General features: G+C 38.4%; 1 protein-coding gene across 1 annotated transcript in view; it reads right to left on the bottom strand.

Moving 5' to 3' along the window:
* The window catches only part of LOC134491526 (colorectal mutant cancer protein), a 157,136-nt gene extending 137,513 nt beyond the window's left edge, over positions 1 to 19,623 (bottom strand). The window contains exon 1 of the mRNA XM_063295337.1: positions 19,040 to 19,623. Coding sequence (XP_063151407.1) covers positions 19,040 to 19,234 — 195 coding nt within the window. The 5' untranslated portion in view covers positions 19,235 to 19,623. The remainder of the gene's footprint in view (positions 1 to 19,039) is intronic.
* Positions 19,624 to 21,509: the final 1,886 nt, after the last annotated feature.

Here is a 21,509-nt window from a genome sequence, read left to right as displayed (position 1 = left end):
ACCAAGAAACAGAAGTAAACAAACTGAAAGTCAGTAGAAATTGCCAGGAAAAAAGACAAAGCCAAGAAAGACAAAGATCGCAGAAAGGAATTTAACGAAGAATTTCAGAGAGTGTTAGAAGAGACAAGAAGCAATATTACTACAACTGTAAAGATATCAGAGATGGAAACAGACATGGAAAAACAAGGAGAGCCTTTCAAATAATATCTGAACTCAGAAGAAGATCCAACCTTGAACTGATATGCTAAAAACCACCAATGGACACTGATTCCAAGAAGATTAAAGAATGGAAGGAATATACTGAAAATCAATTTAGTACAGATATCAACATCCAAGATATCTTAGAAGACAGTCCTTGCTTACAAGAACCTCTAGAACAGAAGATTAAGTTAGATCAGGTCATTACCAAGTTGAAATTGATGGAGTATCTGTAAAATCATGGCAAGCAATGTAAAAAGAATCAGTAAAAGTTCTAACCAAACTATGCCAGCAAAACTGGAGAATGACACAGTGGCCAACAGACTGGAAGGGGTCAGTCCATGTACCAATACCAAAAGAAAGGAGACTTAATAACGTGTGTCAACTATTGTACAATACGTTTAATTTCAATGCCAACAAAATAATATTTAGGATTAGCCAACACAGATTAGAGCTGAGCATGGAAATGGAGTTACTAGATGTTTAAGCTGATTTTAGAAAAGATTGAAGAATAAAAGACATTACTGCTGATGCATGCTGGATAACTGAGGAAACCATAATGAAGAATGAAGAATACCATAATGAAGTCAATATGGGCTTCATGAATTATGGAAAGATGACCATGTCAAGCTGTGGAATTTCTTTAGGAAAATCAGAATCCCAGAATGTCTCGTTGTTCTCATGGGAAGCCTATACACAGAATAGAAAACTAGAGTCTGGGCAGAACATGGCAAAATTGACAGGCTCCAAATGAACAACGGAGTAAGAAAAGGCTGTGTATTCTTTCCTCCTTTATTCAACCTAAATGCTGAATATATATTGAGGGAGTCTAAATTGGAAGTAGATGAGCATGTTTTAAAGGTGAAGAAAGAAACAGCACTACTCTGCACTGCGCTGATAAAGTATTCTGATACCTGAAAATTCATATGAGCTGGAAGCTCTAATAATGAAAGTCAAGGTGCATACTAAAAAAAAATAGAACTAATATTAAGTATAAAGCATACCAAGCTAATGCAACAAGTATAGCAACCAGTCTTAAAATTCAGTATGAAGGAGTTGATAGTTTCTGCCTTTTATGATTGACTACCAACGGTAAAGGAACCAGCAATCAAGAAATACACCACAGAAGAACACTTGGTAGAACAATGAAGGTCTTGGAAAAATACTCAGATACAGTGATGAATCTATACCTACAAAGATCAGGATCATGCAGGAAATGATTTTCCTTGTAAAACTCTACGGAAGTTAAATTTTGACTTTAAAGAGGCAAGATAGAAAGAATATTGATGCTTTTGAACGCTGGTGTTGGAGAAAACTCCTGAGAATAGTGTGGATAGCCAAGAAAACAAACAAACAGATTATAGATCAGATAAAATGCTACAAGACTGTTAATTTGGGGAGCATCTACTTTATGTAGCAGTGATAAACAATTTGATAACTACAAAAATCAATATGCCCCCTGTAACATCTCTTGGCATCAGTCAGGTTCCATCTGATTTTTTACTTCAGAAAATTAAATGGCATGTTACAAATCAATGTGTCAACTTCTAAAATTGTTGTTTGTAAGAATGACTCTAGGTAACTAACAGAAATTCTTTAAAAATAAAAATCCTTTGGAAGCACCTGCCCAGAAAAGAGACAAGAGTTTCCTCTTAGGCAAATGAGTATTTTGTATAAGCCACACAAATTCATTCTACAATTAGACAAATCCTCCTCCTTCCCAACAAATTATTGGTCATTTGAAAGACAGCACACAGTATCTGTTCAAAATTCTACCAGACCACAGACATAATTATTAGTGCAGTATTAATGTAATTTATGTCAAATAACTTCTTGCACAAAATCTGAGCCCATTTCACAAATGCAGATACAAAACTCAACTGAAGTAGTCCTTTTTAAGAATGCAGTTGTTTGTTCAACTGCAGGAGACCATCTTACTCTACTTCTACAAGCAGCATTTATTTTAGCAACTAAGAATAACAATTAGAGAATCAGAGTTATGCCAATATGAAGGGAAGATCTTCATTTAGTATTCAGCCACAGCAGTATTCAGTCCATGACTGTTTGAGACTCCATTTAGCTTACTGCTTGCAAAGCAATATTTTTGACAATGTAAGAGAGTAATATGGCTAGTAACTATTTTTAGCCTCAGCTAATAGAACAATGGCTGTCCATTAAAATAATGCATTGCACAATTGCAAATTTCATTTGTTGAAGTGCTTGAGTACAAATAATAGCAATCAGGAGTTTCTGAATTCAACACTAAACACTCGGTAAACACTGAAGATTTATCCTTCTATCTGGCAACAGTAAAGGAAACATGTTTTTTTGAGCATGGCCTTTATATCACTTTGTATTAGATTTCACTGGAAATCTAGGAAGTGAGAAAGAAGAACAGTATTTTAAGGATTTTAGGGCACAAAAAGATCAGAACAACGACATAGAATTCACTATCCTATAACTAGAGAGAATGGTTTAATTGCTGTACAATATATAAATCTGTGAATCTGGCTAAACCCTTTCTAGTCCAATTATAATTTGTTCTGTACTAAATACAAAGTAATTAATCTAAATTGGGAGAAAGGAAGTGAGAAGCAGAACAAGATGGGAAGTGGAATCCCCAAAGATTTGTAAAAAATATGTGAAAGCATCTGTTCTTTTCTCAGCATCATCCTATAGTAGAGGTGGAAGAAGACGACCAAACACCTTTCTTAATAGGTATGGAAACTAGACTATTATTCATAGGTAGTATGTTTATGGTTTAAAAACCTTGGAATGCTTGGACAAAAAGGACTATAAATACTTTATAAGTCCATCATTTCAGACTTTACTAAATACTGAAATTCTTCAGAAAAAAGTCATATAAATAATTGCCAGATGAAAATTTCAAAACCTCCGACCTCACTTATTCCCAGTCCTGATTACTCCACACTCATACACGCCCACATGATGTTTCCATTAAATAACAAAATATGATATAAACATCAATTGTTTCAATAGCCATGCCAGAACAAAGAAAGTAGTAAATTAAGAAAACAAGGTACAACCTTTTAGGATCCCAGTACTATATGAACATTACAACATAGCTTTATGAACTGCATGATGGTACTCTGGGGGCTTTGCTGTGGAGCTTGTTGTACTGCTTTTAATTCCTGCTGTCAACTATGTAAAACAATCCCAAATAATGCCCAGGATGACCTGCCTATTATTGTTCTGGTCTCCCTCAACCATATCGCCCACTTGAAGAGGGGGAAAAGAAATGGAAGAATGTGGGGACAAGTAATATTGTCCTTACATACATGATGCTGAAGTACATAACAGGCAGAGCAAACAAGCTGAAGCTGCCTGATGACCCTGGAAGTAGGGTTACCAGATATCTGAACAGGCAAATGAGGATGTGGGCAATTGTAAAAAAGGGTCAATGGCGGGGAAAGGAGGACACGCTGTTTAACTTTCTTGGCATCTGTAACAAAAATTACAATGAAAAGCTGAAAAAAAATGTATTTAGGCCTACATATATATGAAATTACTTTTTCCAGCATCAGAAAGAGTGGTTTTTCAATTACCATCTTTTTCCAAAAAATCTTTTATTTTCAAGAACATATGCTTTAGAATTGAAAACAACACACTTCAAATTTTACCAGAGAAATGTATGACAAGTCACATGATCTTCAGACTATGGGGATCATAGATCTGAAGGGGCTGGATTGAAACCGGCTGCTAGGATCAGAAAACAAATGAAGAAATAAATTTTGCTGCTATCGTTTAATTCCAAGTTCAAGAGAATGTTAATTAATTATATATAAGTAGAAGTGTTGAAAAATTAAATCTGTTTTACAGACCAGCTGGGTAAAAGGGTATCCATTAAACCAGAAAATCCATAAAATCTGAATTTATGTAACTGATATAATTTATATTATTAGCTTAGTTATCTAATTATGTCCATAACAAACTCTTTATTTGGGAGAGAAGTTGCAGCAAAAATTTTGCCTGACCTGTCCAAAGTCCACTGAATGGGGGGGGGGGGCTGTAAAATCAAGATGAACTGTTTCTGAACTGGATCCTCTAAAAGTTAGTGCTCAATGGGGAATTCTTACAAAACATTGCTGCAAGTAAATAGTTACAGGTAGTCCTTGACCTACAACCATTTGTTCAGCAACTGTTCAAAGTTACGATGGTGCTTAATAAATGGTGGTTATGACCAGTCCTTGGAGCTTTGGCTGTCCCAGCACCCTCGGGGTCATGTGATTGCAATCTGGCCACTTGGCAACCGGTTCACACTTATGACCAGTTGCACCGCACTGCAATCACCATTTGCAACCTTCCCTGCCGGCCTCCCCAGAAAGTCAATGGGGAAGCCATTGTCCTGTCCCAGCCCGAATCACACGCAGTACACCATGGAGGCAGTTGCAAACCTTACTGAGGAACTTGTGAGGTAAATGAACATGTGGCAAGGAAGAGTGGGCGCAATTGCACTTGCAAACCTTACTGAGGAACTTGTGAGGTAAATTAACAGGTGGCAAGGAAGCGTAAGCACAAATGCACACAGACTACAGAAACAAGCCCAAAAGTCCCGTGAGCTTGATTTTAAGGAGTTCCACGTTCAAAACAAGATTAGTCAAGCGAGTCTAAGGGTCCAGAGTCAAGTCATGAGGTTTCCGATCAGGAGTCAAGACACATGGAATCTGGTAAGCAGACGGTTGTCTCCAATGACTGGTCTGGGCTTGTGGCTCCCTTTTTATAGAGGCAGAACTGGGTAGAGCTTATTAAGGATGGCTGGGCTGCTTTCTCACGCGTAGTAATTCCAACCTTCGCTGTTCCTCTCTCCTTTCCACTCTCCTTGCTCTCGGGCTGGGAGGGGGTGACAATCCCTGCTAAGCAGTGACACCTGACCCTGCTGCTCATTGGCCAGCCCTGCCTCCTCTGCCTGCCCAGACGGACCTTCGTCCATCACCCCGGTCGCTGCCTACAAGCCCTCCGAAGCTGTCCCCGGGGCCTGGCTGCTCTTCCTCGTCCTCCGAGCCCCACATGACAACCTTCAGGGAAGGTCACAAGTTGCTGGGGAAAGTCTCCACCACCCATGGACCCTCCCCCAGCCCCTCTGCGCACATGCCAGCCACTCACACCTCCCCATGCAGCCCCCCAACCCATGCCTCATCCTTGCGCACCCTCCCTCACATTCTCCCTGACCCGTACCTCTTGCATACCCCTCACACCCTCCCCAACCTGACCTCTTGCACATCCCCTAAGTGACCCTCCCCCACACCCCCATGCACCCCCTCGTTCCCTACCCCACGCAGCAGCAGCCACTTACCTGCCTGCCTGGGACTTGCAACTTCCTGCCAGCTTCCCCACTAACTTTGGTTATGGGAAGCTGGCAGGAAGTTGCCTCACCTAACAACCGTTGGATTTGGTCTACCTGTAGTTTTCCGACTACCTGTACAATTGACTATCTGTAGTTCAACTGACTACCTGTAGCTCAGTGCATGAATATTTTAATTTGAGAAAATATTTAAACTAAAACTGATTTACCCACGAGATTTCTTATGATGAATCACTGTATCAGAGTGGATGAATGAAAAAGGACAACCACAAATGACTGAAATAGTTTCAGCTGTTTCCTCTTTCATAATTGCATTTTCAACATTTAGAGAAGCTGCCTGATGTTTATTTAATATTCCATTAAACACAACTCTTAATTAACTGATTTCCAAAGCTGGTTTGAAATAATTATTAATATAATAACCAGGGGATCAATACAAATATACCTATCATCTTGCCAGCAACAAGAAACAAGCATTTAAAAATGGTACTCTTTATTTAGTGAAAGAAATGACTTCTTTAATGTATACACTCATGGATTCTTCCAGAGAAATTGGCAATACAAAGGGAATTATTCAGCATAAATTATTTCTTTTTTACTTAATATGAAACCTTTACCATCCACCATAATTTCAAAACCTTTGCTATAACTGCACAATACAAATATTGTGTCACATTCTATAGTACCTGTTCTCTCGTAAAGATTTATTTATAACATTTATATCCTGCTTTTTCATAATTAAAAACAATGTAAAGATCTGTGCTTCCAGCAGAATTTATCTTTGAATTTATATTGCCATATTAAACATTTCTTGCAGTATAGATAAGTATTATCACATTCATCACATTAATTGCTTTAAAAGATTATCAGTATCAGCTCTATTTTGCAAAAACAAGCTCCAAAATTCCCATGAGAACCTACTTAATTCAAATCAATAGCAAAATCAGTTTGCATATATTCTGAAATGAATATTAACAACTTCCCAAATACATGTGTTATGATTTCCCAATGCAACCTCAATTACTCTTCTTCATAGTAGATATATACACATGCACACATATATTCAAAATGAATAATGGCCCTCTTATGCATATACTATCTGTACAGGGTACCAATAGTGCAAAGCTATAAAGAGTTGAAACCACTGATGAAAACTGAAGGCTTATTAACCTAAGAATATTACCATATGATATTCTAAATGAAGCAAGTTTACCACACTAATTAGAATCAGTTAGCAGCTCTTCATATCATTCAGAGAAAAACGGATTTACACTGAAACCTTCCAATAATACAGAAATACATAACAATTTCCTAGAATTAAGAAAAAGCTCACCCATAAAAGGTGATTAGTATATTTCTCTGGCATCAGTTATATGGGTTTTCTTAGCTCTTAAACAAATATACTCAATTAGCAGCCTTCATCTGCAAAGTAAAAAAGGAAAGCAAAGACATGCATATAGAAGGAATTTTGTGTTGGGAATTTTTTGTTTTTGCACAGACCAAGCCACTAGGTTACCATGGTAATTGAGTACTTTCTTAAGTATTGGCAGGGTGAAGAGGTCGAACTTAATTGTCCTCAGTTTGAGTGTTAAAGCTGCATTGCCTGGGGGAGGGACTTGCTTGGACTTGTTTTAGTTTTGCTTTTGTAGCCTTCCAGCACAGCCTCTCTTCCCAGTCCTCTCTGAGCACGTGTGAATGCACAGCTTGAAAATATGTTTTTGTGCTTTCTGTAAATAAATGTATTTTTATAGAAATACCTGGTGTGTGATTTTTCTGATCTCTTGGGCCAAACGCTTTCTAGCACTCTTGACATTTTGTACTCAAATTTATAAACTTCTTCAGTTGCAAACCGACTCTATCTGCTATATACTCAAGTTGTAACAACAGTTAAAGTAATACAATATTAATTAGAAATGATTAATCATCATTAATGTTATTGGGTGAGGAAACACTCTCTAGTACAGGTAAATCACAAACTGCATTGGGGAAGCCCTATGCTGTTCAGTATCCTAAGATGTTGGAACAACCAGGTCCTAATGGCCTTTCTAAATTCTAAAAAAATTGGAGCTACTCTAATCTATACATCTACACTGAAGACTCTTTTAAAAACAAAAGTGCAGAAGGCAGAAAATCAGAACTACTGAACTCTTATGAATGTCACTACTCTTTGTTCTTATCTCTCCAAGAGCGTTCGACTATTCTTCAACTTTGTTTTATTTTAGTATGCTATAATGTAGGCACTACTGGAACTCCAAAATCTGTAATGGTTATCTTAAAATAAAATAAACAGTAAGTTCCTATTAAGACAAATCCGCATTCAGAGAACGTTATTTGAGCATACCTCTGCCTTACTTACTAGAAATATTAACAACATGTATGAGAATTAAAGCACACAAGATATTCCTAAAGAAAAATGCAGTTGGCAGTTCTGCACAACTATAAGCAGCCCAAGTGGACAGCGTCCAAAGCAAGTATTTAATACCGTTGAACTAACAGCATTCACCATGTCATTTCAGGTTTCATTTAGCGCCACAATTTCAAAACAGTGCCTTATGAATACCACTAGTTGAGACCATAGTAAAGGTAAAGGTAAAGGTTTCCTTTGACATTAAGTCCAGTCGTGTCCGACTCTAGGGGGCGGTGCTCATCTCCGTTTCAAAGCCGAAGAGCCGGCGTTTGTCCGTAGACACTTCCGTGGTGTTCTTAATTCATTGAACACTCTAGGCTATTATTACAGAGATATTTGGAAAAAGATTGCCTCCTCCAGATCTATAACCTATTTCATTACTACTACTGATACCATGTATGAAACATACAAAACAATGCCCATAAATAACTCCAGGAGCAACTACAGGTAATCTTTGACTTATGATGGCAATTAGGATCAGAACTTCTGTCACTAAGCTATGCGGTCATAAAGTGTAACCGCACTGCTTAGTGATGGCAATCCCTGCAGTCCCGGTTGCTGTTGTTAACCAAATCCCAAGGTTGTTAGGTGAAGCAACTTCCTGCCCACTTCCCACAACCAAAGTCAGTGGGGAAGCAGGGAGGAAGTTACAAGTCCCAGGCTGAAAAGCAGGTAAATGGTTGCTGCTGGGTGGGGGAGGGAGGGAGCAAAGGAGTCAATGGGGTTGTGGGGGAGGGTTGGGGAGGGTGCATGAGAGACACATGTTTGGGAGGGTATGAGGGGGTGCATGAGAGGCGCCGTGCAGGTCAGAAAGGGTGCTCGAGAGGCACTGTGTGAGTTGGGGAGGATGCACGAGAGGTACCATGTGGGTGGAGGAGGGTGCGCAGGGGTGCATGTGTGGCACCATGTGGGTCAGGAGGGTGCACTGTGCAGGTCTGGGAGGGTCTGCGGGGTGTGCAAAAGGTGCCACGCAGGTTGGGGAGGGTGAGCAAGAGGTGCCACATGGGTTGGGGAGGGTGCGTGAGAGGCACCGCATGGGTGGGGGAGAATGCAAGGGGGTGCATGAGTGGCTGACACGGCATGAACATAGAGGGGCTGGAGGAGATGGGGGAGACTTACCCCACCGACTTGCAATCTTCCCTGCCGGCTGGCTTCCACTTTGCCTTTCTAGGGAAGCCAGCATGGAAGGTTGCAAATGGCAATCATGTGATTGTGGGGCACTTGGCAACCAGGCGTAAGTGCAAACGGGTTGCCAAGCACTCAGATCACGATCATGTGACCGTGGGGGTGCTGGGATGGCTGGAACTCAGAGGACTGGTTGTAACCACCATTCATTCAGTGCCATCATAATGTCGAACAGTCCCTGAATAAATGGTCCTAAGTCAAGGACTACCTGTAAATTTAAAATAACTTGCAGTGCAGTAAAGACATACAACAAATGTTTTCATTACAATCACCAAACAAACAAACAAATCCTATAATCTTAAAGTACAAATCTGGAGCCGGTATTATAGAAAACCATTGTGTAATTCTCTTACAAAATATCAGTCATACTAACAAGATAGAAGGTGGCTCATATGAGTACTGACCAGAACTAATCAACTTTCTCCCCACTAATTTAATTGTCAAGGCTACTTAAATGTTATTAACTCTGGCTACTACAAATTGATGGTTTATAAATTAGCTTCTGCTTTTACCATGAATGTCCCTGGCCCCTCTCCCCGCAATTCACCATGGCTCCTAAATCTATACCAGGTGTCCTCGAAGGCCTTCCCTCAGCAGATTTGGGGGAAGGGCATATATAGGGCTATGGGGGGAGGGTGTCCATTTTTATGACATTGTATGTGTGCCTTCGAGTCAGTCTTGACTCCTGGCAGTTTTCTCAGCAACATTTTTTGGAAGAGCTTTTTCACTTTTTCCTAGGAAGGAGAGTGTGTGACTGGACCAAAGTCATCCAGCTGGCTTCTGTCTAAGGCAGGATTAGAACTCAAGTCTCCTGAGGGTGAGGTAAATGATCCTGTGACTGCCCTCTCTTGGTGCCTGGGGTCTGGATGGGGAACAACAGGCTTCAGCTGAACCCTGGTAAGATGGAGTGGCTATGGGTTAATGGTTCTTCCGTATCCGGGACATCGTCATCTTTGGTTTTGGATGGGGTTGCACTGCCCCAGAAAGACCCAGTGTGGAATCTGGGGGTCTTCCTGAACTCGCGGCTCCTGCTTAAAGAGCAGGCGGCAGCCATGGCAAGGAGGGTCTTTGCGCAGCTTCGTGTTGTGCACCAGTTACGCCTTTCCTGGATCGGGAGGCCCTTCGAATGGTCACTCATGCCCTTGTTATCTCCCATATAGACTGTTGCAATGCGCTCTACATGGGGCTACCCTTGGAGAGTATCTGGAAGCTACAGCTGGTCCAGAATGCAGCCACACAGGCTATCTTTGGTGCCCCTAGAAGGGCGCATATAACACCTCTACTACGTGAGCTGCTTTGGGTACCAGTTTGCTTCTGGGTCCAATTCAAGTTGTTGGTTATCACCTTTAAAGCTGTACATGGTATAGGGCCAGGCTACCTGAGGAACCGCCTCTTCCCCGTTACGTCAACCCGTCCCACCTGATCATGCAGAGAGGGCACGTTGTGGACCCCGTTGGTAAGAGAATTCCGTTTGATGGGGTCCAGGAGGAGAGCTTTCTCTGCAGTAGCTCCCGCCCTGTGGAACATGCTCTCCCCGGAGGTGAGGTTAGCCCCATTGTTCCTGGTCACCCGGAGGAATCTGAAGACCTGGCTCTGCCACCTGGCTTGGGGCGGGGAGGGGAGTAATTATGTTTGGGGATGGCTGGTGCCCTAGAGTGCTTGTCACACACATGGACTGAGTTAGATCATCTGCCACTTGGATTTTATTTTTATTTTTATTGTCTATTTGTAATTGTATTTTTATATATCGTAGTCATATTGTATGCTTATTGTTTTAATTGATTTTGTTGTAAACCACCCAGAGTCCCTCTGGTGGGAAGAGATGGACGGTGACAAATTTGATAAATAAATAATATCCCACCCAGTGCCTTTTAAACTCTACATCAAACTGGCCCTCTGCTTATGAATCTACCTTGTGTAGATTATCCTAAAAGGTACATAAATATTAGCATCTTAGTACACAGCATTAATTTACTTCAAAAGAAGATGACAATTTAAGGCAACCAACCCCAAGAAAGACTGGATATTAAAAAATATTGTACAATGCCCATTTTCCCCACTTTATCCATCATGAGTTCCCAATTCTAGGTGAAACCAATTTTTAGACTTTCCTACTCAATAAATGTGTGGCCCAAACATGTGAATGTATGCATGCGTATGCGTGTGTGTGTATCCATTCAAAATACAATATGGCTATAACAAAAAAATGTATCAACTGAATTAGTAACTACTGAATTAACTCTGCAAAAACAACGAACACTAATCTCGCCTTCCCTGCAACAGAAACAGCAAAAAAGAAAAAAGAAAAAAAATAGGAGGAGGTGGTTTAAAGCTAACTGGATAGAAGGTGGAGCGAAGGGAAAAAAGGAAGGAAGGAAGGAAGGAAAAGCCCCATTTATGCATTTCACAATGCCTAAACACTTCTCCAAAGCAGCAACTAATATTCAAGCTAATCTACAAAGGTATCAATGCTCTTCAACAGCCATGTTTGCTGTCATCTGCACCTCCAGTTCTCCTTGTTAACATAATAATTCACAGGTAACTATTTGACAATGAAAAAGCCCTTCTTCCTACTGGTTAAATATGGTAGGTAACTGATTACAAGGGGCATCCTTGGATTTCCATCTAAGTTTGGGGGTGTCTTTTTGAGACTAAAATGGGCATATTTTAATAGCAAACAGGTAAGAGGATACTATCAACAGGTAACCTGATGAAATATGGATCAGTATTCTTTATACCCCTACCCCATACAATCAAAGAAGCCTCCACCCTTATGGAACTCATTAAGATCCAGCTTTTGTAAGGATGGAATACCCAGTCACAATGGCTAACTGCGACTGGGTGCTCCAGGCTTACACAGAGCTGAAGAAAAAGACTGATGGGGAACAAGCGAATGCATTTGGAGCCAGAGGCATGAGCAGCCATTAACTGTCAGAACGAAAAGAACAAGCTGTCACCACAGAGGAGAGCCATCAAAGAACAAGAGAGGAAGGGGTGGGACAGAAACAGAAGGCGGGAGGCTTAAAAGAGAAGGCTGGAGGAAGTAGGCCCCATTCATGGCTTTAACAGAGTTTGATACTGTCCCAATAAAGAACTACGCATATCTCTAGTGGCTTGTGCTGCGAGTTGCTGGATTTAGGGCATAAAGATCAAGAACCTCACAGCTTTTCCAGGAAGCCTTCATGGAATGAAATGTAGATGGCCACCCAGCAGCTGATGTTTTATTGGAAGAGTATTTTTGCAAGGCATCAAGATCAGAGTGTTAGTGTTGACTTTTTGTACTGTTTTAACCTTTAATACAAAGGTGGCACATTCACCACTTAGAGTTAGCTACAATTTAAAAGGCTGACAAACTTAAGTAATTGATAAATAAAGTTACATAATCTTTACCACTTTTTTATTAGGAGTTTTGGAACAGAGTATTATCTGTGCTGACATGCACCAGGCAGCTTAGTAATCTATTTATAGTGTTTTAATTCAATGACATGCAAGACTGAAATTCTTTATGCCTTTATGAAATGTTATTGGAGTGTATGTTTCCTCTGCTTCTATGTATTTTTTTAAAAATCAGAAATGCTTGATTTAATTGGGCCATCCTAATGATGCCAATTTTAAAAGGAATACATAGTTGTAACACAATGTTTATTTAAGAAGAGCATGAGTTTTGAGTTGTACAACAGATGAATAAAAACTTTATCCATTGAGTACCAGCATAAAAGAAAACTAAAATATGAATCAATGAAATCAGACATAAGCCTTCATCATTTGTCTTCTCTACATATATTATGAAGTAATTGTGTGAAACCGTAATTCATTTTTTCCCACCAAGCCTGGGATTTGTACCTCCCCAAAGTGGTACTGACATCTGGAGTACCCCAAATCAAATATGGCCCCAGTGATCTTAAACCAATGCTAAACCTTTGTACAATTTGGATCTAATGAGACAAGGTCTTTTACTCCTAAACCATATACAGACATTTCAAATAATGGCTTGAGAAAACATCTAAAAAGCCATCAATAATCATTCAAAACCTGAATATAAATTCTTTACACTAGAAATAATTTGATGCTGAAAAAATGAACTTATTTTTTCTCATTTAGATTTGGAAACTCATATGAGGAAACTTAGCAAATACTTCTTACTTGTGTAACTCTATTTCTGATATATTTTTTTAAAAAGGAGGAAATGCCAAAATATTTAAATGATCTTCTAAAAAGCGCTCTAGTGGCTAAGTTTTGGGTAGAAATCAAATGTTAAAATTTGTAGCCAGATTGTATTACTGATAATGACACTGTGCCATAGGTTTTGCCAAAAGAGTTGTTCTCATTTATGTGTGATCCATTTCCAAGACTGGAGATAATTTGGCATGAAAAAATTAAACTACTATTACAGATAGGTTATACAAGGTTAATACAGAAGAATGAAATTGCTGTGGGAACTATGTTAGTATCCAGATAATATGAAAACATATAAAACTTAGCTTATACCACATATGCAAAGAACACCAAAAACTAGACTTTGAAAGCTCCTTAGAATTAGTAATAAAACATTCAGTTCCCTACTTAATCTACTGTATTTAATCAATGGATGTGACATAAATGGCCTAGAAAAACCAATGAGTTCCAGTTATTAATTGATGATAAAATCTAGTATTTGGGATGATAATGCTAGAAAGCATGTTTTATATACCTGACTACTGTGGACTGTTCAATTCAGTAAAAAATGGATAAACCATGGCTTACTGAATATAAACCTAATGACAGTGATTTTAAGCCATGGTTAACAGTTCACAGTACTATATACGCCCAGCTAATGGTGATTTAAGCAATGAACTATGGTTAAACCATATATTTGTGAAAAAAAGGGAACAAGGCCAGCATATTACTGACTACTAAAATGATGACAAACAAGCTCAGCAATTTACAAGTATAGTATAATACACTTATGACTTTTAATTTCCATCTGGAATTCATATAAAACCTGTTCCCATTTAATGCTCTAAAGATCTTTGCTTTTATGCCACTTTTTAACAAGTAGAAACATGCCTTGCAAAGCCTTCAGGAACATAATTTATTTTCCAAAGCCTAAAATACATTTTTAGATTTAAAATATCTGTACAATACTTCTCCTGGCTAATATTTGTTCTCCTTCTTGGCTAATACAACAAAGTGCTTTTCATGATTTGCACATAACAGGATTTACTTAAAGACTGGGAGTTATCCTACTTGTCCTTTCCACAACTTGGTGGAAAGGATAGAGGAAAAAAAATGGTTCTTCTAGTTTAGTATATGTAGAACAAAACTTGAGAAATTCTTTTTTTCCCCATTTCTTGGATCTATAGGATGTTTGTTCCTAATAAGAAGCTTCCTTTTTATCTGGCCTTTTGGTTTTGCTAGCAAAGATCAACACAGAATAATCTAAAACTTTAAGCATGTTTTTCATATTGTTCCTATTTCTTTTTTCTCTTGCCATTACAAAAGCAAGGAAAAATCAGAATAGCTCATATATTCTAAAGGCATTCAAAATTTCACTTCCATTGGCTTGCTACCATTCCCTCATTTTTTGTACATAAAACATTACAAAGGAAGAATTTTATAACAGCTACTATCTGAATTCTTTGCAGACCTTAGGAGACCAAATGGAACAAGCAAATAAATAATAGTTTATGTGGACATTCCACATTTAAGTAATATACTTAAGCAACAAAGAGGGTATACTTATACCAATGAAAATTTGTACAGTGTAATGAATTCTTAATACATATGATAAATTAGTATTGTAACATTCAAAAATTAGTACTTTATGAATATCAAATATTAGGCCAACTATTTCTAAATGGATGGCAATTCTGGGTGCAACTGATATTGTACTGGAACTGGACAATATTGGAATATGGGTCTGTTACTTCTAATCAATCAGAACAATAATAATGAGATGGAAGAGAATGAATTCTTATGAGAAGGAAGGAACAGAGCTGAGCAGAAAAATAAATTCTTCTATCCACCGAACAGGACAAAAAAAGATACAAACATTTTCCTAGAGAGAAGATGCTGACAGAAAAATCTCTCATGATAGATAGCTGGATATATTTCAAAACAATAGGAAAAGCCAGCACATTAACTCCAGTGTGTGTCTCTCTTGATGAAAAATATCTTTTACAATCAAAAGAAAATTTAAAACAAATTAATACAAACCACATCAGGCTCACCATCTTTTTCCTGTATGTCTTTTGCTTTAACTTCTACACAGTACGTTTTCTGCAGTTCCTGGCCTTGTATATCAATGTTTGCTTTATACAGAAAGTCCTGCTCTATACTTAAAGTACTTGTTGATTGTAGCCTATTGACACTTCTAATCTTCCATAGCAAGAGACAGGAGTAGGTACAGCCTGGCTGTTGGTCACCACAAAACTAAATGGGCAAAAACTCTTGCTTATACTTATCTCATATGTGAAACAGGCAATTTGAATTTAAACTAGAAGTACTGAAAAAAATTACTCAGTAGGATTGCATAACTCTAGCCAAAGTGTCAACCCCAGCCAATTCCTTTAGTTTCCTTTAATGATCTTGGGAGTGCTGTCTCCCTATGGCCAAGTACATGTAATTAAAAGCTACAAGAGAGCAAATACATTGGGGGAGGGGAACAAAAGGAGAAAAGCTGATGCAAAATGCAGCCGCATGAGCAGTTTTAGGAGCTCCTAGGATGGCACATATAACACCACTGCTGCGTGAGCTGCATTGGGTGCTAGTTTGCTTCCGGGTCCAATTAAAGGTGTTGGTTATCACCTTTAAAGCCCTACATGGCAGGGGTCCAGGTTACCTGAGGGACTGCCTCATCCAAGTTGCATTGACCCGTCCTACCCAGTCAGGCAGAGAGGGCACGTTGCGGACCCTGTCCACAACTGGCAGGGTCCAGGAAGATGGCCTTCTCTGTTGTAGCACCCGCCCTTTGGAACAAGCTACTCCAGAAGGTAAGACAGGCCCCCACTCTCCCAGCCTTCCGGAAGGAAGTAAAAACATGGCTATGCCACAGGGCCTGGGATGTTGGGGGACAGCCATTCATGGGGGTGGTTGGCCCTGTGAGGGTGCCAAGGTTAAGACCTTCCCGTCTTGAATTTTGTATTTTACATTCTATATTTTATATTTTGTATTTGTATTTGTATTTTTTATGTATTTATATTGAATTGTGAGTGACTTGTCATTTTTACCACTGTAAGCCACCCAGAGTCATCGTACATGAGATGGGTGGCAGAGAAATTTAATAAATAAACAGAGAACAGAGTAGTTAAGTGGCATGATGAGGAAAGCAGATGACAAAGTTCATCACATCTTTTCATAAACCATGCAAAAGACACTATAAGATATAAAGAAAAAAATACAACAATAACATTAGATAGCATTGGTGGATGACTGAACATTAAAATCAAATGTCTCAGCACTGTATCTATTAATTATTTACCATGAACTTAATGTCTAGCAAGTATGCAAGGCAGTATAGATTATGACTTCAATATGTATCTCCAGTATTAAAAATATAAAAGAAAACAATCACTGCATTTGATGTTAAAGTAACTAAAATAAAACCATAAAGTTTACTCATAACAATGACATGCTGGGTGACTTTAATAAAGGTTAGGGTGGTTTTGGATTGCATATTATTTTATTTAACATAACATAAATAAAATACTATTTCTGCATTGAACTCAAAAATTTATTTTCTTTCTGTGGTTTTACTTTATTTCTTTAGTTGCAACAAATACTGATAAAAGCAGAAAATAGTTTGCTTCTGTATGTACTAGGACTGTCCTGAAATGCAGATTTTATTCCAAAAAGCTGTTTTGGAGCTTGAATGTAGCACAACTCTTTAAAGCAGATATGACTCTCTGAGTGATGATATGCCCATCCTTGAGCTGGCATGCAATCCTAAAAGAAGATACAGATGCTTTAATTTAAAGTGCTGAGACAGAGGTAATATTTGCACTACCAGGTGCTATGAAGCACCTTTGTGGAATCAGAACCATAGCACTACAAAACCGTTTATGTTTGTGTATTACATACATGTTCAAAATCTGCCAAAACCATCAGATCAATCAAATCAATCTTTACTACGGTCACAGACCAGCATTAAAAAACATCAACCAACTTGACTGCCTGCTCGTAACTGCACTTGCTATTTGCTGTAACCTTCTTCTTGGTTTAAACCTTAATTATAACACAAATATACAATTGGTTTTGGGACTAATTTCTGAAGCTGAAACAACATCTGTACCAGAACCAATGACACACTACAAGACACAAGATCTTACATTTTGTTTGCCAAGCAGTGACACAAAGAACTATTAGCTATCAAAAACATTATAGTATTATATTGTGTGCAAGCAGGTAATTTCAGTATGACATACACATTTAGGATTCTACCACAAGATATGTAACTTCTACATTAAACTGTATGTCATAATGGATGGTTAAAATCAGTTTGAATGTTATCTGAAATGAATGCGTATTAAGGCCTAGATTCAGTTTTTAAACTTTGAGGGGGGGGTTGTAGTTTTTTTCAACGTACTATGAATCTCCTTTTTTAAAAATTTTAAACAGGAAATGTTTTTAGGACATTATGAGTGATGGAAAAAAATTGAGCAACTAATATACTCCCTTTTATATTAACAGCAAGAGCAAGCAGAAAGGAGTGTTAGTCAAGAATTCTGAAGTACAATAATCACACTCAGCAAAGTACCAGGTGATATAATGCTGACCAGACAAATCTGAGCAACTCCCAGGTTTCATTCAAAGCTTACAATTAATTTTGACTGCAAAGTAAACCTTTAAATGAAATATTTAAATGACAAAGTGCATCATATCAAACTATCACTCAATCACTCCCTCTCCCATCCCTCCTCTTTTTGCTAATTTTGGACAAGATGCCAGTTTGTTTCTCTGGTGTCTTTACATTTCAGGTTTGTGCCTTTAGAGTTTTCACTGAACAATAACCAGCACTTCTAACTATAAATCAATCTTCTCCAACCTGGGACTTTTCTGATGTGTCAGGTCTACAATTTCCAGCTACTAGCCCCAACACATATGGAGGATATAAAATTGATGGCATGGTATAAAATATAATTTTTCCTTCTTTTCTTACATGGAATATTTTTTCTGTGTACACATTAGAAAAAAATGAAGATCACAGATACAAAACTGATCACTTGGATATGATATTAAATACATATCCTGCAAGTATTCTCTACTGATGACAGTACGCCTCACAGTATTTAGTCCACAGAAAGGACACAGGGCCTGATCTATGCAACTTTACTTGGGAATAGTTGGACTAACTCCTACAAATGCATAACATTAGCACCAGTCATAACATACCATCAAGCATTCAGAAACTTGACAGGAAATATAATATGCATCTGCAGCAACTAAAATAAACAGTGTTCTTATCATCAGCAAAACACCATCATATCCTAGGACTTACACCTTTGGGTAAGTAAAATTATGCTTCGTCTAAATGTGCCTTAATATAGCCAGCTGGTCACGTGACTTCTTGCAGAATATTTGCCTTATACCCCTTCTAAACTAAAATAAAATGCCATCGGCTTGATTTCGCCTGGGAAGTCCATCCTTCTTACCTACTGCAGAATGGAATGCTGCGTGGAAAACGGTGCTCGCGGGAGGGGGGAGAGACTCCTTGAAGCAGGGTGCTAAACGGAGAGAGGAAATCTCCGGACAGTTGCAATAATTTGCTTTTTAACACTTAACCCTTACAACTCAATTTCAGATCATTTCCTGAGTAGCCCTACAAGTCGGAACAACGTACATACACATCCATTAATTTTTAACTCCAAACGGATGCCAAAAAAGAGATTACTGTGTTCTGGAAACAAAATCCAAGAAGCATGGAAAATAAGGACACAAAAGCCTCTTACCTCGCTCAGTTCTGCAGAGTCATTTCCATATTTCATGGCAACTCCAGAATTCATGATTCGACTTTCCAGGGCTTGACTGTTTTCTATAGATTTTAAGGTTTTAAAGCTTTGCTCCAGAAAATTCAATACCCCCTTCGCATCTGAGCTTTTTCCGTCTTGCACTTTTTGCTCTAGACAGCCATTTTCGCTGAACATTTAGACCCCTAGAAATTAATAATGCACAGGGTCTCTCTAAAGAGAGACAAAAAGAAATCTGCCGTCGTTTCACAAACAATTCATTGCTGCAAGATACTCATTAAAAACACTGCAGAGCGCTCCGCCAGACGGAGCGCAGGCAGGATGTAAAAATCTTCTGGCTGCTAAAACAGCTGCGATTCAGTTTTGCGCCTTCATTCTTCCCTCCTTTAGCTACCTCGGAAAGAAAGGAAGTTCAATGCACTTGGAAATGTTTGTGGAGCTTAAAACCCACTCGTAGCTGCGGCTGAATCCTACCCAGAGGTGGGAGAGAGAGCAGGGCGCAGACGCATCATGCTGCTCACGCTAAAGTTTCCCCTTCCAGGGAGCCTGGAGTTGTAAGTGGTTTATGATCAAACACAGCTGTCTTGCTGCTGGCTACGGGGTGCCTGGAAGAGGCGGTACCAAATGGAGGAGGGGCTGGGGGGAGGAAGCAGAACACATGCTCCGGAGAGCTTACTTTGGAACTGCAGGCATCCTTCCAGAGTTTTGTGTGCTAATTGTGTGCACCCAAAATTACTGTGTTCCAAAGTTCAAAGCAACCAAAAAAACAAACAAACCCTCAAGTAGGTGACTTTGATGCCTGCTTCTTATTTCCAGTCAACTGACCTTCTCTTTGTTACCCCGAAGAAAGCTGATAAATTAAAAACTTTACAGGCATTTGGGGAGTGTTTAAAGTGATACATCTTAATTTGTATGCAGGATAGCATGACACAGAAGTTACTAAGACAAAACCGAACGCTCCAAATTGGAATGATGGAAAATATGAGAGAACTATCTTTTGCTCAAGATTCCAGTTCCTATGAAAAACTGCCCAGTTTTCAAAACCCAAAGATGATCTGATGTATTGCTAATTATTTTAGTATGTTCAAAGGTCTGACTTAAGTTTGTTTTCAGAAAAAAGTTGGCTTTCTTTGCCTTGACCAAACTTTTTCACAAGGATATATTGCATAGCCAAATAACTTCATATGCCACAAAAGGTAAAAGCAGATGCTTTTAAAAAACTCATACATACCACCTTCATTTTTTCAGTGCAACTGCAAATTAAAAACATATTTCTAAAAATGCCATGAGCTTTACAACCTAGAGACCTAGGTTCACTACAGTGAAATGTTGGACCTAATGAACTGTCCCTTTACAAATCAGTATTTCTATAGAAATCTCCTTACTACCCTTCAACAGAAATTCAGAGGATTTTTTTTTTCCAAGAGGGAAGTACCAAAAGGATAAAAATACAAAGAAACAACCTTAAGCAACCAACAGGCAAATAATAATAATAATAATAATAATAATAATTGATTATTAGATCTTATACTGGTTTAATAAATGGAGCTGCTTAACTTTAGGCAATTGTCAAGGACCAACACCTGCAAATAACATCAGCATCCTACTGTACTGTATATACTTAGTTTTAAAAGGAGACGGTGACACACACCCATCTCCAGCTTGATGTTACAGTGCTGTTCAGAAAGTGTAAACCTGGGTATGCCCCTACTTTTGCTAAGGTGTAATAACAGAGTATAAAAGATGCTGAAAAATGCTGTATGCATTTCTTTCTTGAACAAAGAAAGTAGACATTTTAATTTCCTGCATACTGTCACAGATCTACAAAAAGACAGCAAAAACAAGTTGATAATATGAAAAGGGGTAGCATTATCTTATCTGCTAGAATTTGTTTTTAACTTTGCTACTGGAAGGACTATTGTTGACCAAAAATTGCCTTTAGGTATCAATTTCCATAAAAATACGTAGTATCTTTTGTATATAACTAAGAAGAAAAAGCCAAAAAATATATGGCAGTATTTAAAGTTGATCCAATTAGTTCTCACATCACATGAGATCATTATCTTTTAGAAATATAACATTGAGAATGAATATCAAACCATCATTCTAAAGAAACCCTGCGTTTATAAAATTCTTGTGCACATGGTTAATCTTTATTCCCCCATACTTTATCAAAATAATTTATTCCATCTTATATATGCTCTAGCCCTACTTCTTTGAATAGTTATAATTGCCTATGCCTCCTTATGAAAAATAAATATTGTCTTTCAAGGATCTGGATTTTTAAATCTTGTTATTATGATAGTTCCTTTTTTGTTTTCAGTCCACATTCCTCTGATTTATATTCCCTTATCACCTAAAAAATCTTTGGACTAAACAACCATATGTGTACAGTACCAACCACACAGCTGAACGGCTACAAGCTATGTAAAGCTTGATATCAGTAACGCTG

The sequence above is a fragment of the Candoia aspera genome, chromosome 2, assembly GCF_035149785.1.
Source record: "Candoia aspera isolate rCanAsp1 chromosome 2, rCanAsp1.hap2, whole genome shotgun sequence".
Lineage (NCBI taxonomy): Eukaryota > Metazoa > Chordata > Lepidosauria > Squamata > Boidae > Candoia > Candoia aspera.
This window is presented reverse-complemented; position numbering and strand designations above follow the sequence as displayed.